General features: G+C 39.6%; 1 protein-coding gene across 1 annotated transcript in view; it reads right to left on the bottom strand.

The window, feature by feature from the left end:
- LOC124721574 (chondroitin sulfate synthase 2) overlaps window positions 1-19,209 on the bottom strand; it is a 118,522-nt gene that overhangs the window by 14,090 nt on the left and 85,223 nt on the right. Inside the window, exons 5-7 of the mRNA XM_047246616.1 lie at window positions 13,750-13,916; window positions 13,429-13,609; window positions 12,654-12,941 (exon numbers count right to left, since the gene is read on the bottom strand). Coding sequence (XP_047102572.1) covers window positions 12,654-12,941; window positions 13,429-13,609; window positions 13,750-13,916 — 636 coding nt within the window. The remainder of the gene's footprint in view (window positions 1-12,653; window positions 12,942-13,428; window positions 13,610-13,749; window positions 13,917-19,209) is intronic.

Genomic DNA, 19,209 nt, shown 5'->3' with positions numbered 1-19,209 from the left:
CCTGCATACTGTATTCAAGCCTTGGTTTCTCTCTACAATTTTTACCCCCCATACTCCCATCCATTACCAAGTTGAGAATTACTTGATGCTTCAGGACATGTCATATCAACCCATCCCTTCTTTTACTCAAGTTACACCATAAATACCTTTCTTCCCAAATTCGATTAAGTACATCATCATTTGTTTACCAGTTTGTCCAGTCTTTATAAACAATTGGTGTCAATATTTTGCAGCCATGACTTATGAAACTCATAGTTCAGTAGTATTCTCACCTGTTGGCACCTACCTTCTTTGGAATCAGGAGTATTATATTTTCCTAAAGTTAGAGGATATTTCACCAGTCTCATGTATCTTGCACACTAGGAGTATCAGTTTTGTCATGCTGGTTCTTCCAAGGATCCCAATATGAGCAGTATCTATCTTTCCCCTGGTTATGCGTGCTTCTACAGCCTGCATTTGGCCTCTAGCTAAGCCTGCTTAGCCATTATGCATTTTCTGTCAATTTTATATTTATAGTCTGTATTCTCCTTGCCCGCTTCATTTGCTGCATTTTTATATTTTTTCCTTTTTTCAATTAAATCCAATATCTCCTCAGTTATCCAAGGTTTTCTACTGGGCCTTGTCTTTTTACGTATGTGATACTCTGCTGCCTTTACTACATCATCTCTCAAATCTAACTATTCGTTTTCTATTATTTTTTTCCCCCCCGTTTCAGTCCAACATTGCCTAATACTTCCTCTGAAACTCTCATTCCTTCAACTTATTCTCATCCTATCTCCTCAATTTCCTACGTTTTTTGAAATTTCTTCAGTTTTAGTCTGCAATCCATAACCAACAAATTATAGTCAGAGTCTACATCTGCTTCTGGAAAAGTCTTACAGTTTAAAGTCTGGTTTCAAAATCTCTGTCTTATGATTATATAATCAATCTAAAACCTTCCAGTGTCTCCAGGTTTGTTGCACATATACCACCACCTGTCAAGATTTTTAGCCCAAGTGTGTTAGTGGTGATTAAATTACGCTGTGTGCAGAATGCTATCAGATGGCTTCCTCTTTCATTCCTTTCCCCCATCCATGTTCACCCACTATTTTGCCTTCTCTTCATTTTCCTACAGCTAAATTTCACTCACTTATCACAATTAATTTTTCCTCTCTCTTAACTATTTGAATAATTTCCTTTGTTTCATCTTAAAGTCTTTCAATCTTGTCGTCTTCTGTGGAGCTAGTTGGCATTTAAATTTGTATTACTATGACGGGTGTTGGCTTCACGACTATCCTGGCTATGGTAATGCATTCATTATGCTGTTCATAGTAGCTTACCTGCAGTTCTATTTTCTTATTCATTATTAGGCCTACTCCTGCAATACTCCTACCTGATTTTGTGCAGATAACCCTCTACTGACCTGACCAAAAATCCTATTCTTCCTGCCACTGCACTTCACTAATTTCTACTATATCTAACTTCAAACTATCCATTTCCTTGTAACCTACTTACTTGTTTAAGGACTTTAACATTCAACCCACTGACCTGTAGAATGCCAGTTTCTTTTTCCTGATGACCACACCCTCCTGAGTAGTCCCTACCTGGAGATCCAAATGGCAGACTATTTTGCCTCTGGAATACTTTACCCAAGAAGATACCATCATCATTAACCCATATGGTACAGCTTCATATCCTCAGAAAAGAAAAATCACAGATGTAGTTTCCTCTTGCTTGCAGCTATTAGCAGCACTAGCACAGCAAGGACCTCTTGGCTAATATTACGAGGCCAGGTGCATCAATCATCCAGACTGTTGTCACTGAAACTACTGAAAAGGCTGCTGCCCTTCTTCAGGAATGACCCGCTAGTCTGGTCTCTCCAGAGGTAACCCTCTATTCTGGTTGCTCCTACAGTACAGCTGTCTGTAGCACTGAGGCATGCAAGCAACCCCACTTCATCAAGAGATAAATAATATACATCCACAATTTCCTTACATTTACAGAAGATGCTACTGTAGTAATCTTACAAGCTAAATAATAAATGCAGTTGTATAAAAATATAGACAGAGTAATAAGACAAATTCTTCATAACATTACAAATCACACAATAAGTACAAAAATAAAAAATAACATAAATGCAGTAGTGACATATACAAACCAGCATAAGGCTTAAATGATAAATGACCTTATGTACGCACAGTTCAGAAACATGAGCTGCTTAAGATGTTCAATTATCTGGTAAACTTGAGTCACAAACTTTTTAAAAGCACAGAAAGAATGATCCCACTTAAACTGCTTTAATTTTTTGTGAAATGTGGTTTCTGTTTTCTTAGATATTTGATCTCTGTGAGAACGAAATTGAAGATGTTGGCATCAGCATACTTGCCACATTTTTGCACCATGACAAGTGTTTTAAATTATAATGGCTCGCATGTTTGCATCTGGTATTGTGACTGTCAACTTTTGGTTTATTTTCAAAGAGGTTTAAAAAAAGATGTAAAACTTATACGAAGGATTATGTACAAGGAAGCAGCCAAAGGCCTGAACAGTCTGTGGCAAGAAATTCTTCTGCTTACTTTACGTATTTTCTGAACAAAGAAATACTTTTATGAATAATTAGAGTTTTTATTGAAAAGACTCCATATGATGTTATAAAGCAAAACCAAGTGAAATGCGCTGTCTCTGTTACAGACTGAGCCATAATGTAAGAAAGTATTCTTAATGCGAAAGTAGCTGCAGCACTTGTTGGTTTCACTTGCCCAGGAACTATGAAGTGTCTGCTGTCTGTTAACTGTAGGTTATTATATGCCACTGAGACTGATTCTACATCTTTCTGACTCTAGTGGAATTTAATGAACTTACTCTCACTAGTATTTGCCATGAGAGCGTTTACTGTGAAATGGTTGAGAAATTCGGATAGGATGTTCTTGTTGTCTATGATTGACATACTTTCCAACATAATGCTATTGCCATCAGCAAACATGGTGAATTTACATTCCTGTGGGAAGATTATAACATAAATTGGGAATAATAAGAGACCAAGGACAGGACCCTGCAGACTCCAAGGTGAATAACTCACCAGTCTGATGTAACAGCTACTCCCACTTCAGGAGTCCACAGCTTCCAGCACTAAGAGGGTTGCCTTTTTTTAAGTGTTTACAAATGACCATTAGATGGCACTACTGAGGAGTGACATTATCATTGTTTTAAAATTTGTCATTTGTTATTGTTAAACTGATGACAGCTCAGAAACTGGACAAGTAGTTTGTTTACAGTGAGCATTTAAAGAAACAGTGTTGCGAAAATATTGCGAATTGAAGGTTTTCATTGGATTAGTTTTTTTACAATTTTTATGTAGTCCTAGCTGAACAACAATGTCTCAAATAATTTCATTCAACTTTTGGTAAGATATAGAAGAATTAAAGACATTAGCTGCCAGTGGGCATTGATTTATATCAATGGAGGAAATTCAAAATTTTTGCCAGGCTCAGATTAGAACCTGGGTCACCTGCTTACTAGGCAGATGTGCTGATCACTACGCCATCTATACACAGTGGTCACCACAACTGCACAAACTACCCTAACACACCTCCCGTCAGACCCAAATTCTCAACATATACCTCACACTACTAATTTAGTGCCCCTGCTCATTAGCCACATTACTTCTAACATCTCGCCGATACCCATAAGAGTTCGAGCTTGGCGTGCATCTGCACTGAAGGGAGCATTGGCCTTTATCGCCTTAATTATATATGTGTTGTCTGTTTTTTCAGACATGTTTGAAAGAACAGACCATTTTGATCCTGCAGCCACTATGAATCACAACACAAAGGAATTAAAGACAGTAACTGCCAATGGGCATTGATTTATATAATGAGGCAAGTTGGTTGGTTGATTGATTTGGGGGAGGGGACCATACAGCAAGGTCGTCGGTCCCATCGGATGAGGGAAGGATGGGGAAGGAAGTCAGCCGAGCCCTTTCAAAGGAAGTGCCTGAAGTGATTTAGGGAAATCATGGAAAACCTAAATCAGGATGGCTGGACGCAAGTTTGAACCATCGTCCTCCCAAATGCGAGTCCAGTGTGCTAACCACTGTGCCACCTCACTTGGTGAGCCAAGTTGAAAATTTATGCTGGACTGGGATTAGAACCTGGGTCTCCTACTTCAGACGGCTGACCACTATGTCATTAACACACAGTTGTCACCATGACTGCGCAGACTACCCTAGCTCGCCTCTCATCAAACCCAAATTCTCGACTTATACCACACACTACTGACGTAGTGCACTGCTCATTAGCCTCATTACTCACAGCATCTCTCCACGACCTGTAAGAGTTTGAGCAGGGATCATGGGCCATCATTTCCTTAATTATGCGAGGGTTGGAACTTAAACAGTGGCAACTATTTATTCACAACCGATACAAAAGAGTTACATGTTTGCACAGGTTACAGTCCTTCAAAGTAGTCACTAGCGTTGTGTAGAACCCTTTGCATGTGATGTGGAACGCATAGTATACCGTTAGCAGAGCCTGTTTTGTTGATGGTGCGAATGGAGTGGTCTACTGCACATCGAATTTCTGGAACAGTTCTGAAGCGAATGCCACGAGGTGGTTCCTTCATCTTCAGAATCAAATCAAAGTCACAAGGATGGTGGATGGTAAGGTACTTCCCAGTCCCATCGACCGAACAGAGCAGCCACAGCTTGCGCTGTATGCGCCCACACATTGTTGTGCAAAATGATGGGTGGGTTGCACAGAAAGTATCACCGCTTCTTTCACAAAGCTGGTTGCAGGTGATGCTCCAAAAACAAACAGTAATACTGTGCATTGACAGTCTGCTGTGGATGAACGTAATGTGTTAGGATAACACCATCACAGCTGTACATGAGAATCACCATAACTTTCACCATAATGGGGCTCTGACACACTTTCGACTTTCGCAGTGACCTATAATGACACCATTCATTGGATTGGCATTTCAGTTTTGGCTCGTACGATGTGGCTCATGTCTCATACAATGCTACGATATGGCACAAGAAAGCCTCTCTTCATGCACATAGTGCTCCAAGTGCATCTGAGCACCATTGTAGCACATCCATTTCTGCACTTCCGTCAAGTCATAGGGAATCCATCATGATGCAATTTTTTGCACGGCCTGGCAATCCTTCGGGATGCGAAGTACAGTCGTATGAACTAATACGGTTTCATGGGCGAGCTCACAAATTGTATGGTGTTGACCACTGTCCACTAATGCAGCAACAGCATGCACTTCTTCGTCAGAGACGCTAGGTCGACCTGCCCGATGCATGCCTGCTGCAGTTTGCCGACCTTCATTGAAGGCTTTTACCAAACATGCCACTGTTCTGCACGGCAATGCTGATTCCCCGCACGCCTCTTGAAGACCTTGATGACACTGTCATGCTGTACAACCTCTGGCACATTCAATCTTGATCCAACTCTGTTGTTTCTGTTTCGAAAACATAGTGACACTTTTAGGTTACACCTGACTGTGTTTCCCTCGATTGTGCACACGCCGGTGACGTGGGACAGGCAATTCCATTTTCTCGGAAGTAAGGTAGGTATGACAGCAATGTGTGCTATCAGCGACAATAGTAGATTCCATTGCACAGTGTCTCCACAGCAGTGCTGCCACTATTTAAGTTCCAACCTACGAAGATGTGGTGTCTGTACTTTTGAACATGTTCCTTGATGCTTCCCCCCTATGTCAATCATATACTGTTCAAATCTGACAGTATTCTGAGCAGCGATTCTCCTCCTACAGTGTTTAGAAATTGGAACTTTAATTATGGACATTCTGTATTTGAAGAAGCCAGGAACTAAGCACAAGTCAGTGGCTTAGATGTTCCAACAGGAACCAACCCAAATAGTTCATTCATGAAGCACTTTCAAGAAAATGATCAATTGTTTCTTCGTTACCCTGGACTTGACATGACCACTGCTTTATGGAATTTAACAGTAGCTAATCCTGAATGATATAAGACAATTAGTTTGCCAAAGTCAATTAAAGCTGCCAAACAACTGACAATACCATATCAGTCTTCATCGTGCCAATATCAGCTGTCACACAGTTTGGAGAAGATGGTACATGTGTAAAAAAATCTCGTTTAATACCTACCTGCTAAAACGCCTTTCTAGCATAATAGCGTCACCAGTCTTAAGGCAAATCTAGTTTGGTATTATACACTCCCACCTACAATACGGTATTGAGATTTGGGGCAGGGCACCAACGGTATACATGGATAGGGCTTTTAGAGCCCAGAAGAGAGCAATTAGGATAATAGCGAATATTAGTAAATGTCAATCCTGTAGAGAATACTTCATTAAGTATAATATACTAACAGTGTATTCATTAAATGTTCTAAGGACTATACTGTTTGTAAAAGAAAATATGGAGCACAGTATAATAAATAGTGATATCCATAGTTACAATAGAAGGAAGAAAGAGGATTACCACATAAAATTTAGAAATAAAAAAGCAACCGATCATAATCCATTTTCTGCTGGAAGATTTTTTTACAACAGACTGCCAAATACCATAAAAATGTTAAAAGGAAACATATTTAAAATAAAATTAAAGCAGCTGTTAATTGCTAAATGTTTGTACTCCATCAAGGATTTTTAATGTTGTATGTACTGTATTTCCACTACTAAACTACGAGGGTTGTTTTTCAAGTAAGGGCCGCTTTTATTTTTTTAAAAAGATACAAATACTTTTGTAAAAAAAACTTTTATTTTCTGATTCTACACACTTTTACCTATTTTTCTACATAGTTGCCTTGTTTATTTAAGCACTTGTCATACCGTACAACTAAGTATTTAATTCCCTCTTCAAAGAATTCGGCCGCCTACTCTGACAGCCAAGAGTTCACGGCCGCTTTCACTTCATTGTCATCATTGAAGCGCTGCCCGCCAAGATGGTGTTTCAGGTACCGGAAAAGGTGAAAATCGCTAGGAGCAAGGTCGAGGCTGTATGGTGCATGGTCCAAAACTTCCCAGCCAAAAGAATCAATCAAATCCTGAGTCTTTTGAGAGGTGTGAGGCCTAGCGTTATCGTGCAGGAGCAAAACTCCTTTTGTCAGCATGCCGCGCCTTTTGTTTTGAATTGCTCTGCGGATCTTCTTTAGAGTTGCACAGAAGGCATCCGAGTTGATTGTCGTTCCTCGTGGCATAAATTCCACTAGCAAAACACCACGCCGGTCCCACAACACAGTTGCCATAATCTTGCGCTTTGACAGCGTCTGTTTGGCTTTGACCTTGATGGGTGAGGTTGTGTGTCGCCATTCCATCAATTGTTGCTTACTTTTGGGAGTGATATGGGATACCCATGTTTCATCTCCACTGACAATTTGACTTAACATGTCATCCCCTTCTTCCTCGTAATGAATCAAAAAGTCCAATGAAGTGGCAAATCTCTTCCCTTTGTGGTCCTCTGTGAGGAGTCTGGGTACTCACCGACAACACAGTTTCTTAAAGTTTAGGTTTTCAGACACAATTTTGTACAAAACTGATCTTGAAACTTGTGGAAATTCCAAAGAAAGAGTGGAAATTGCGAATCTTCTGTCCTCACAAATCTTTGTTTCGACTGCAGCCACCAAATCATCAGTGTTCACAGAGGGCTGGCCTGAGCGTTCTTCGTCATGGATGTTTTGACGGCCATTTTTAAACTGTCTAACCCATTGACGCACTTTACCTTCACTCATTGCATTCAAGCCATAAACTTCTGTTAACTGACAATGAATTTCTGCAGCTGATAGGCTTCTCACGGTCAAAAAACGTATCAATGACCGTATCTCACACGCAGCGGGCGATTCAATAATCATAAACATTATAAAGTAGCACAGCGATGTGTACACGTCAGCTACAGAGTTGCAACTTGCATCAGTGTGAATGGGAAGGATGCCGGCAAGTGGCGCAATGGCTTGTTGCGGCGTCCACGCGAACTACGGGACTATACGCGCGAACGGCCCTTACTTAAAAAACAACCCTCGTATTATTATTGTTCATGTATGTACTGACTGACTATGTTGACGACTGTAAAAGTTATTATGGACAAATAAACCATTACCATTATTATTATTATTATTATTATTATTATTATTATTATTATTATCCCTTCCTCAGCAGTTCCTAACATAGTAAGGACCTCATAATTGGTCTATACTACTGAATTGTTTTTATTACAAGATGAAGTGCTCCCTCAGGTAGTCCACGCCCAGCACTTTCATATTGTGTTACTTTCAACTGTTCTAAGGTGGTAATAACTGTACTATAAGTATATTGTAGTATATGAAAAAAGATAACACTTAGCAAATTGTCAAAAAAATGAAGTACATATTTTTCCAATTACTACATTTTTAAATATTTTTTTATGAGTGGCAAGAAAGAAAGACAGAAAAACCAAACTTAGCAGAAACATGTAATTTTAAAACCAATATGCTTTCATCAGGTTGACTTTTCTATATACACTACTGACAGAGTAATTTCATTAAAAACAAATGATATGCAAAATTTTGTGCAATTTGTGGAGATACAGATTTCAAATTCTAATATGTTGGAAAGTTTAAAATGTAATGATATTGTGTGGCTTTTGACTAGTGTAACAAATATTTTGACTGTAGTCCACATTTTAAATGACTCTTTCAGAGCATGCAGGCATTTGCTTGACAGGTTTCAAAATTTCTGTGTGCTTTCTATTGCATAACTGGGTGATACATTTTACTGTTCATCACTTGGGAAAAGATCCCCCCTCTCAGTAGAAAATTATTAGGACATTGCAAGCACCAAATGGAAGGCAATGATTAATTTTAATAACCAACGTGGGTATGGCTACTAGAGATAGCTGTGGGCATTAACTGTTCACAGCAGGGTGTTCCCTACGATGCCCGTGGCCATCAATGAAATCTGCCCGTGTGGACCATCAGAGGAGTCATGTCAGTGAGTCTCCATGTCTCACCACGTTCTGCCTCAGGAGTGTTATGCCTTGTTAAAATTTTTGTTGAGATGGGCACAAGGCTTCAATTTCTGAACATTGTTGTACCAGTTGAGGGAAGTGCTCTGAATTTCTGTTACTTGTTTTCAGTACTACCATCCATGAAAAGTACCATGCAGCAAATGGATTTATAGTGAAACCACTGTTTTATGTTTTCATTAACCCAGACTTTAAAAAAATGCAAAACTGAGGAAAATGAAGAATTTAGGAGAATGTCAAAACCCCCCAAAATATGAGTAAAACACATGTAATTGGCATATATGATTTAAACCTGCAATCCTCTCCAATATTTTGTATAAAACCTATGCGAAGGAAATTAAATGTACAATATAATTTTTATACAATAATTTGTGGCAATGAATTTCATCAGTTCTTAAAAAAATCACAGAAGTGTAACAGCAAGTAAAAACCAGCTCTATCCAGACGACATGTACATGTCAAAGGGAATTGAGCATTCACTTGTTGGCAGAACTATCCCAGCACAGAGAAGTAGTTATTCAGGGAAACCATAGAAAATTTAAATCACATTAACAACACTGATGGAAAAAATTGCAACATGCAAAAATAACTTACGTAGAGTAATGAAATTTTGGGAATTGTGTAGGTAACATATTTAAGTGATTAACATTATAGGTTATGTAAGCATGAGATAAGCTATTGGAAATGTGAAATGCTGGTACATTAATAGCTGGTAACCACCAGAATGTAAAATGCAAGCATGAAAATGTGAATGCATTGTGTTGTACAGGTGCTGGATGTATGTTTGTGGGATGGAGTTTCACGTCTGTTGCAGTTGGTCAGTCGATACAAAGACGGTTTTGCTGTTTGTGGATGTTGATGGAGATGTTGTCTGATGATGTCTCATATGTACATAATGGGAGACAAGATCTGGTGATTGTTCAGGCCAAGGCAACATGTCTACACTCTGTAACGCTTGTTGGGTTACAATGGTGGTACATGGGCGAGTGTTATCCTGTTGGAAAACACCCCCTGAAATGTTGCTCATGAATTTGGCAGCACAACAGTTCGAATCACCAGGTTGACGTACAAATTTGTAGTCAGGCTGCATGAGATAACCACGAGAGTGCTCCTGCTGTAATGCAAAATTGCACACTATAATATAACTCCTGGTGTAGGACCAGTGTGTTTAGCGTGCAGATAGGTTGTTTGCAGGCCCTCAACTGGCCTTCTCCTAACCAACACACAGCCATCACTGGCACCGACATGGAACCAGCTTTCGTAAGGAAACACACCAAATCTCCACTCTGTCCTCCAATGAGCTCTCACTTGACACCACTGAAGTCACAAATGGTGGTGGTTTGCGGTCAGTGGAATGCACACTACAGGACACCTGGCTTGGAGCTGTCCTTGAAGTAACTGATTTGTAACAGTTCAGTGTGTCACTGTGGTGCCAACTGCTGCTCAAATTGCTTCTGCAGGTGTGGTACGATGCACCAGAGCCATACACCAAACACAACGGTCTTCCCTCTTCATAGTGCCATGTGGCCGTCGGGAGCCCGGTCTTGTGACTATACAGTCTTGAGATCACTGCTGTCGGCAATCATGTGCAGAGGCTACATTCTTGCCAAGTCTTTCTGCAATATCACAGAAAGAACATTTAGCTTCTCATAGCCCTATTACATCACCTTGATCAAACTCAGCGAGGTGACGATAATGGTGTCTTTGTCGACTGAAAGGTATTCTTGACTAACATCAACTCACCATGTCCAATCTCAAATATAAGTAACACTCATGACCACTGCAGAGTGTATTTAAAGCAAACCTGATTTGCACGCTCACAGTGGTACTACTGGTGCCACTTTTACGCAGCTGGTGTGAAATTTGTATAGATATTGTCTTTAAGATGAAGACACACACCTACCAAGTTTCGTTTATGTCACAAAACGTCTTCTTGACGTTGCAGTTTTTTTTTTTTCACCAATGTATATTGTGCTTTGAATCCAATGACTCTTGAATATAAGTCCAGTTTCTTAAGCAGCATGCCAAAATACTTGATAAGTCATTAAGAGCCAAAGGCAAAATAAAAATGTAAAATAGAGAAGAGTGAAAAAAGGATAAAATGGTGGAAGTATAATGTTTCCCACAGTGAAATCAATCACATAACATGGTTGTCTATGAAAAAGAACTAACTAAAAAAAAGAACATCAGGCTTCGATAAAATTTCAACTTGTCACAAAGACTGGCATTTGGCTCCAAATGCAAAAAAAAAGAAGTTGCATACACAACATTAAAAGAAAAAAAATCAGAGAAAAATCAGAGAAATACCAGTGAGTATCCACTAGTAAAGTGACTGACAGACTTTGGTTTCCTGAAAGCATATTGGCAAATACCAGTAGCAGTTTTTCTATGAAAGGAACTGCTTATAAAACATTTTTACAGCTAATACTGGAATACTGCTTAAGAGTGTGTTATCCACATCAGAGAACAATAAGCACACACAATGAAGGGCAATGTAAATGGTCACAAGTCTGTTTAACTCATGTGACTGTAACACAGAAGAAACAACACACACATGCAGACATTCCAAAAGACTTTCCTAATATCTGCAAAAACTCACTAGAAACAGTTTTCAAGGAATTCTCTAAGAATATTCTTCAGATCCCTAGTATAACATTTCCATATTTATTATTTAAAGAGCTTTATTTCCTTGATGGATTTTATGGTTTCAGGGACTGTGTAAAGAAGTTTCAAGTTCATGTGAAAATTTAATTCTTGCACAGTCAAATATTAGTGTGGATTATATAAAGGTTTCTGTTCACTTTGCAATTGTCTTTGTGGTCATCACAGTTTCTTTGAAACCTTTAGTTCTTATTAGTTGTACATGATTTAAAAAACAGAAGTATACCTCTGATGTAAATACATGCTTGTGGGATTATATTCAACATTGTGAAACCAGGTTTACAAATGTCCCTAATTTTACTTCTCATTCACTATATTAATATCCCTCTTTTGAATTCTAAGTGTACAATGTAACACAGGAGTGTTTCCCCAGAGCATTACTCAATAATTTAGGTGGGACTGAACACAAAGGTGGTATGCACTCATAACAATCTCCATACTGGTGCATGGTTTTAAACCTCTTAAGACATAATTCCCTTACTTAGTTTATCATTTGGTAACAATATAAGGATAAGATGTGCAATCAAATCACACAGTAGTTAATCAAATTGTCTGAAGTGGAGGAGTGAACATGAAGAACCAATGTTTGGTTTTCACATGAATGATTAATTCATGAATGTCTTGAAGAAAGGGAGATTAGGATGTAACCTTTCATTGATGACAAGACCATTGGAGATGGGGTACAAGTTCAGATTGGGGGGGGGGGGGGGGGCATGTGTGTATGGCACATATGATCTGGAGACCCCTTCTGAGGAGTTTGGCCACCTGATGCAAGTAGTATTTTTATGAGACCTCACTCCTGCAATAATGATGAAATGCTGATGAGGACAACACACGCACCCAGTCCCAAGTGAAGAAAATCCCCAACCCAGACAGGAATCAAACTCAGGGCCCTGTGATTGAGAGTAAGCTGTTGGCATATCAGAGAAAGAAACTGGTCATGCCCTTTCAGTCCTAGCGTTCACCCACAGTAACAATGTCTACTTGATTATTTTCATAGAAAAAAAGAAACAAGATATACTTACCCTATTGAGGTAATCCTGCCGTATTTCCATATTTGGCTGACATAATAATATTAAGGAATCAGGTGGGAGCTTTTTGACAACAAGATCCACAACTGCAAAGTCAATGAGAGAACCTGAGTGGAGGACAACTCCAGTCTGAATGGGTGCAGGAACCTTTATTGACACCCATGCTATTTTACCACCATCTTTTTTGTACTTGTCACTCAGTGCCAATGCCATATTTTTGACGTCTAAGAATACATCATCTTTGTTGCCCTTGCCCGGCACTTTTGCATCATACAGTAAAACCTGCAATGGAAAACTGGGTAACTGCTCACAAAAAAGAACTCTCAAACATATTCCATGTATACTTATGCAGTTAATATATTGACTTACCTGTAAATTACACAGGATTGATGGTGTACTGACAAAAGTTATCAGAAAGAATTCTATAGAAGAATGAATGAAGAGTTTATTTGCTTGGTCTTCAGAGCAGGAAAACAGATTTAAGAGGGCAATAATGACTGAAAGAGATACTCCTTCCCTTCAACAAAATAAGCATTTTAATTTTATTGTGCATTCCAGTTAACTTCTGGTCTTCATATCATTCACATGCTTTTCTTAATAAAAACCAGTCACAATTTTCAAATTACTGATTTCTGCATTTGGCCCATCAGTTTAACAGTGATTAGTATAAAGTATTCTCAGTTTTTATCTGGTAGGCAGAAGGTTATCTGTTCTGAAAAAAAATCTGAAAAATGTTACGTTACATTTCTGTTCCCATTCAAACACTTACCAGCATAAGGAATGTTTTGTCATGTTTTTCCATACAAATTTTTGCATACTGCTCCATGAAGGTTTTAGCCTCCTCTTTCAAATCTGCTTCAACAGGAAGAATAAGATTAACCCGAGTGTTCTCAGTTACATAAGGCATGGGAATAATCTCTACTTTACCCAAAGCCTTGCAAACTTCAATCCTGTAACACAGTGACAATACTGTTTTAATACTTAATCCTATTTTATGAAGTCTATAAAAGCTATAACATTCTGACACGTTTTAGATCTTACACTAACCCTCAAAAGTAATGAGATATCATTACTACCAATAACAATTCACCTTTTATGTACTTCACGCCCAGTAGTTGTACTTTTGAATGCCATATCTAGACGGTAGTCCATTCCACGAGACTGGTCAAATCTTCTGTAGCCATTTATGAGTTTACGAAACACCAACTGTCCATTGTACAGGTTTTCAATTTTCAACACAGCTGCTTTTAATACATACTGAAAAACAGATGTGAACTTGTAGAGAGAAAATAACTTTTCCAGTGTACCAAAAAATTGTGAGTTTGAGGAAAAAACTCTACCAAATAAAAAGGTTGTATAAATAAATTTCACTGATACTGCTCTCAACTGGAAAGAACACATCCACATATCCAGGCACAGAAAAAATGGAATTTTAACTGTCCATAAGTATCTGATCTGCTACAACACCTGACATTTAAGACTTGCGGATTGTTATGTGAAATTCTGTGGCAAGTAGAAGTTATGATCCAAAGGATATAAAGACACCAGCTGTTATTGGTAATTGAAATGCATCAGTGGGGAAAGTTGAAAATTTGTGCCAGACTGTGATTCAAACTCAGATTTTTTGATTTCCTCATTCACCCAGACATGACCCCTCCCTGACTCAAACTTCAAATTTATCCACACAATGCTACATCATGCCCCTGCCCATTACTTTCACTACTTGCAGTGATTGACTGACTCCTATAAGAGATCGAACATGCTTGTGCATCTGTGGTGAAGATATTATTGGGCCATCTCATCCCAGTTACATACATATGCAGTGTCTGTTCTTTTGAACATGTAACACTCAATCCTTTCTATCCTCAAAATGATATTCCTTTCCTTTATGCAGGTACTGAAGCAATAGAAACGGACTGAGACTACAGGCAGTTGAATCAAATGATAAGGTGTCTGTGGTGACAATGAAGTTCTAAATTTCTTAAATCAGTTGTCAAAGTGTATGCCCATAATTATGGAGACCATGTAGTGAGTGGGTGGTTGAAATTAAAGTGCAGTTACTAAGGGAGGTCCAGTGTGGGGTGCAACTATTGTATGGCAGTGAAACTTGATAGATATGCCAATGTGTTAATGCAGAACCAATTTGGGCTACCAGGTCCAAATTTGGGATTGTACACTGTTTGTATGACAGTATGACATACACACTGTCACTGGACAAACCATAACATGAGTGAACAATATGGCTACTGAGAAGAGAGACCGTACACTGTTAGTGAATCTGTTTTATGTGAGTGGTAGCAATTACAGTACCTCACTGGGAGAGTATTGCTGACTGAAAGGTCTGTAGAGAGGCCTCGTGTCATTAAATGGTTTAAAGAAGATGGTAATGAAATTCGAAACATAAGTCAACTTGGTGTGGCACCTGGAAGAGGAAGGCATCCTATTCCGGTAGGAGTTATTGATGAGGTTGCTGTTGCTGTAACTGTCCATGCAGCATGTGGCCCAGGCAGTGCTAGTGCTCATGCAGTGTCATGAGAACTGTCCATCCCATGGTCAAGATTACAGAAAGATTTTGCAGTCTTCACTACTCTGGTACCTGTACATGATCCAGATGGTGGAGCAATTAAAACCTAATGATCTACAGCAGTGTTCTGAATTTGCTCTTCGGTTTCTGGCTCATTTGGCCGGGCAATATTCTATGGTGTGACAAGGTACATTTTACACTACAGAGTGCAGTGAATACACAGAAGTACTGAATTTGGGATACTGTTAAACCATGTGTTGTGGATGAAGATGCCATTGCACTTGTTGTATGTGACTGTGTGGTGTGGGTTCACAAGCACCTTTATTCTTGATCCATTCTTTGAAGAGAATACACCCAGAGGGCCTGTAAGGTGTACCGTGATTCTGCACATTATGAGACTGCCTTGTACAGTATGTGATTCTTGTTTTAGAAGAGCACAACTGTGGGGAAACCACAGTTTTCGTGCAAGATGGCACAACACCACTTTATGTCACCCATGAAAGGTTTGCTTCATGCAACCTTCCATGAACATGTTATATTCAGAGGTTTTCCAGATGCATGGGCTGCAAGCTCACCTGATATGAATCCATGTGACTTTTGGCTCTGGGGGTATCTAAAAGAACATGTTTACCAGGGATACATTTGGCCTCTATGTGATCTGAAAGCTAATACACAGGAACACAGTGCTCAGATTCCATGGGAAGTACTGCAAGCAATTGTTGGTCACATCATTATCTCCAGCACTCATATTGAATAAATTGTGCAAGCTGCAATTAATAATAAAATCTCACTTGTTTGATCTTTTCTGCCAAGATCTTGTTCCTAATCCATTATATATGGAAACATTTATATATGCATGTCTTGCATTCACAGCAGCAAGTTTGCACCTGGTCACCAAAACTGGAACCAATTTTTTTTTTTCCAGTGTAAATCGGTTTGGCATTAATGCATTAGCATATCTACCAAGTTTGACTGCCACATGATAATTACAGACTACACTGGGCCTCTGAGAGTTGCTGCACTTTAATTTAACCACCTACTATTACAATTTATGCAAATAGCTTCTAGTTCACAAGTCCACCCTTTCTGTCATGGTTATGATTATGAAGGTTCAAAACACAGGCTTGTGCCATTACTCAACTCTATCAATCCTTTTGAAACAAAATGTAACACTGAAAAACATTAAAACTACAAAATATTTACAGTCAAAGAAACAGCACACCTGCCAGATAATCCCTACTTAATTTCCTAATTCAGATACTGTTAAAAGAAAATATCTGCAACACAGAAATCAAGTCCCTACTTACCATTTGCTGTTAATAAAAATACAAATATTAAAGATACATCCAATTTGTGATACTGAAACTTTTTACGCAATTTTCTGCCTTTTTCTTCCCTCACAACAATACCTTGGAAAGATGAAAGGTGGAAGGGGAGGAAAATGAGTCAAAATCCATGGGCTCCACCTATGCAGGCGGAGGTGCAAGCCTCTCTGGGTCCCATGGTTGCAGGTGATGGGAGGACTGCACAGGGCATGCAGGGGCAGCAATGAGGAGGCTTGCCATGCATGTGGGAGCTCATCCCTGGAACAATGTCATGATCAGCCCTGACACTCAGCTCACCAGAAGGCCACAGCGGCAATGCACAAACATGGCGCAGTCACAACTGATTTGCATGACAGGTCAGCTGCGCCCCACTGACGTCCACTACAAACAACTGCTGAACATTTTGACTCACTACAACACCAAGCAGCTACCCCTGCCACTGGCTGAAGAACTGGGTCCAAACAGCAGTTCTGGGAGGAAAACGAAGTGGGCCAAAGTGGTCTGTGGCATGTGTCTCAGGGTACAACAAATACAGGAGACCCTGTGGTGTATGCCCACGCAAACTTTCCACAGGGCTATCAAATTGTTAATGTCACAATTAATCACCAGCCAATAGAACTGATGTCATGTCAATGCCTTTATAAGAGTTATACCCCAGTGTGACACCTGCAGCAACGGGAGTATGCGAGGACCCAACACCAGGGATATGACTACTCGACAGCACTGCTCTCCATGGCAAGCATGAGGGTTCATTGGACAACACTGAGCCGATCACATAGGAGGAAAAATGTATGTCATGCGTTGTCTCCAAGAGATGCAGTCTGGCCAACTCATCTGGACGGCTAAACGATTTTTTGGAAAAGCTGGTCAGCGGTCATAGCGGTTGCGACTTTGCATGCCATCAATGGAAAATCTGACAGGGTTTGCTGCAAGGCATCATACAAAACAAGAGCCTCCTGCCCACTGAACTCAGTATTCGGCCCCACCAGCAGTCACAGTAGTGCATCAGCATTTGCATGCTGGGCGATGGAGTGGTAACAAATATCAAACAATAGTTACAGTGAAAGAGGGCCTACCACTGCAACTAATGGGCAATTCTATCTGGCAACTTGGAACAAAAGCCAAATAAAGCAAACAATGGCTTGTGGTGGCGATGAGGATGAACCTTGTCCCATATAAGAAAACGTGAAATTTTTTAAGCCCAAAAATAATAGCTAGTGCGTCCTTTTCTACCTGTTAATAATTACGCTGCTCAGCAAAAAGTGTCTTCAATCCATAAGCAATTGTCCGTTTGGTGCCATCCAAGTTCTGATGTGACACAATGGCACAAATGTCATGCTAGGACTTGTCACAGGCCAGGGTTAAAGGTTCACCTGTTGTAAAGGAAGCCAGACACGTATCCAAGAACAAATACTCATTAAGAGACTGGAAATCTCATTGTCAATCTGCAGACCACACAAATGTAACGCTATTCCAGCGAAGCTTGTTAAGAGGCCGGCAGGTACGCACAACCTGGGTAATGAACAGAGCATAATACGAAATCTTAACCAAAAAAAGACTAGACCTCTTTCAGGTTTTCGACATTGGCAGTTTGAAGATGACTTTGATGTGGTCATCTGTAAGGATGAGACCATCCTTAGTAAGCACCTGACCCGAGAAATACATCCTTAGGGAGAAGAAGTTGCACTTTTCCAGCTTGCAGTGAAGGCCATTCTTCAGGAGGTGTTTGATATCTGACTGAAGGTTTTGTAAATGCTCCTCATGCATAGGGCCCGCAACCCAGATGTCATCAAGGTAATTGATGCAACAGGTGATGTCCTGAATCAAGTGTTCCAAATACTATGGCTAAAATGCAAACACCATTGAGATTCCAAAAGTGATTAGCCTAGCAAAGCCCTAAGGTGGTGTTGAGGATAAGGAAAGACTGAGAAACAGCATCCAATGGTAACAGCAGGTACGCAGTGCACAAGTTGATATGCAAAAATGCCTGCTCTTATGTATTTAGGTGTTCTAAGATTTATTTCCCATGTCAAGTGCAAGAAGTTAAACATGAAACACATATTACGCCAGATAAGATAAAAACCCATAATACATATTAATGTCCTAATTTAGACAGTAAATCCGCACGTACGCTACGTCATGACACTACAAACTTTATAGTCTAAAGTAACATTGGGGTGATTTGCTCAGAAGAATACCTTCAAGTGGATGTTTATTTACATTGGTAGTGCTAGAGCAATCAACTACAAATGTAGGGGAGAAAAAAAGTGCTCACACTTTTTATAAGCCAACACTCCAACAGTCAGTCGTAACACTGAGGGGGGGGGGGGGGGGGGGGGGGGGTTGCTGTTCTGGGTTGTGATAAAACTGCGATTGGAATTTTGTGTTACAGCAAGGACTGGGAGATACAGCCTTTATAAAGTCTAGTGGTCATATGCACAGAATTTTAAGAAAATGTAGTCCATGAGAAAATCAGTATGTGTCCATACTTGGTGGAATGAATGATATTTACAGAAACAAACTGATATAGTCACCTTAAGCTTTGAGAATCACAGTGAATAAAGTGAAAAAGAAAACCTGGGATTTCATATCTCCTCTCTTTACTTAATTGCTTCTTTCTTTGTTTCATGGAGAAATGAGCATATGAAATGCACCAGTGTTATTGATGAAACTTCCTGGCAGATTAATTTGGTTTTAATCA

Source organism: Schistocerca piceifrons, chromosome X (assembly GCF_021461385.2).
Source record: "Schistocerca piceifrons isolate TAMUIC-IGC-003096 chromosome X, iqSchPice1.1, whole genome shotgun sequence".
NCBI lineage: Eukaryota > Metazoa > Arthropoda > Insecta > Orthoptera > Acrididae > Schistocerca > Schistocerca piceifrons.
The sequence above is the reverse complement of the archived record's forward strand: the minus strand, read 5'-3'. Positions and strand labels throughout refer to the sequence as shown.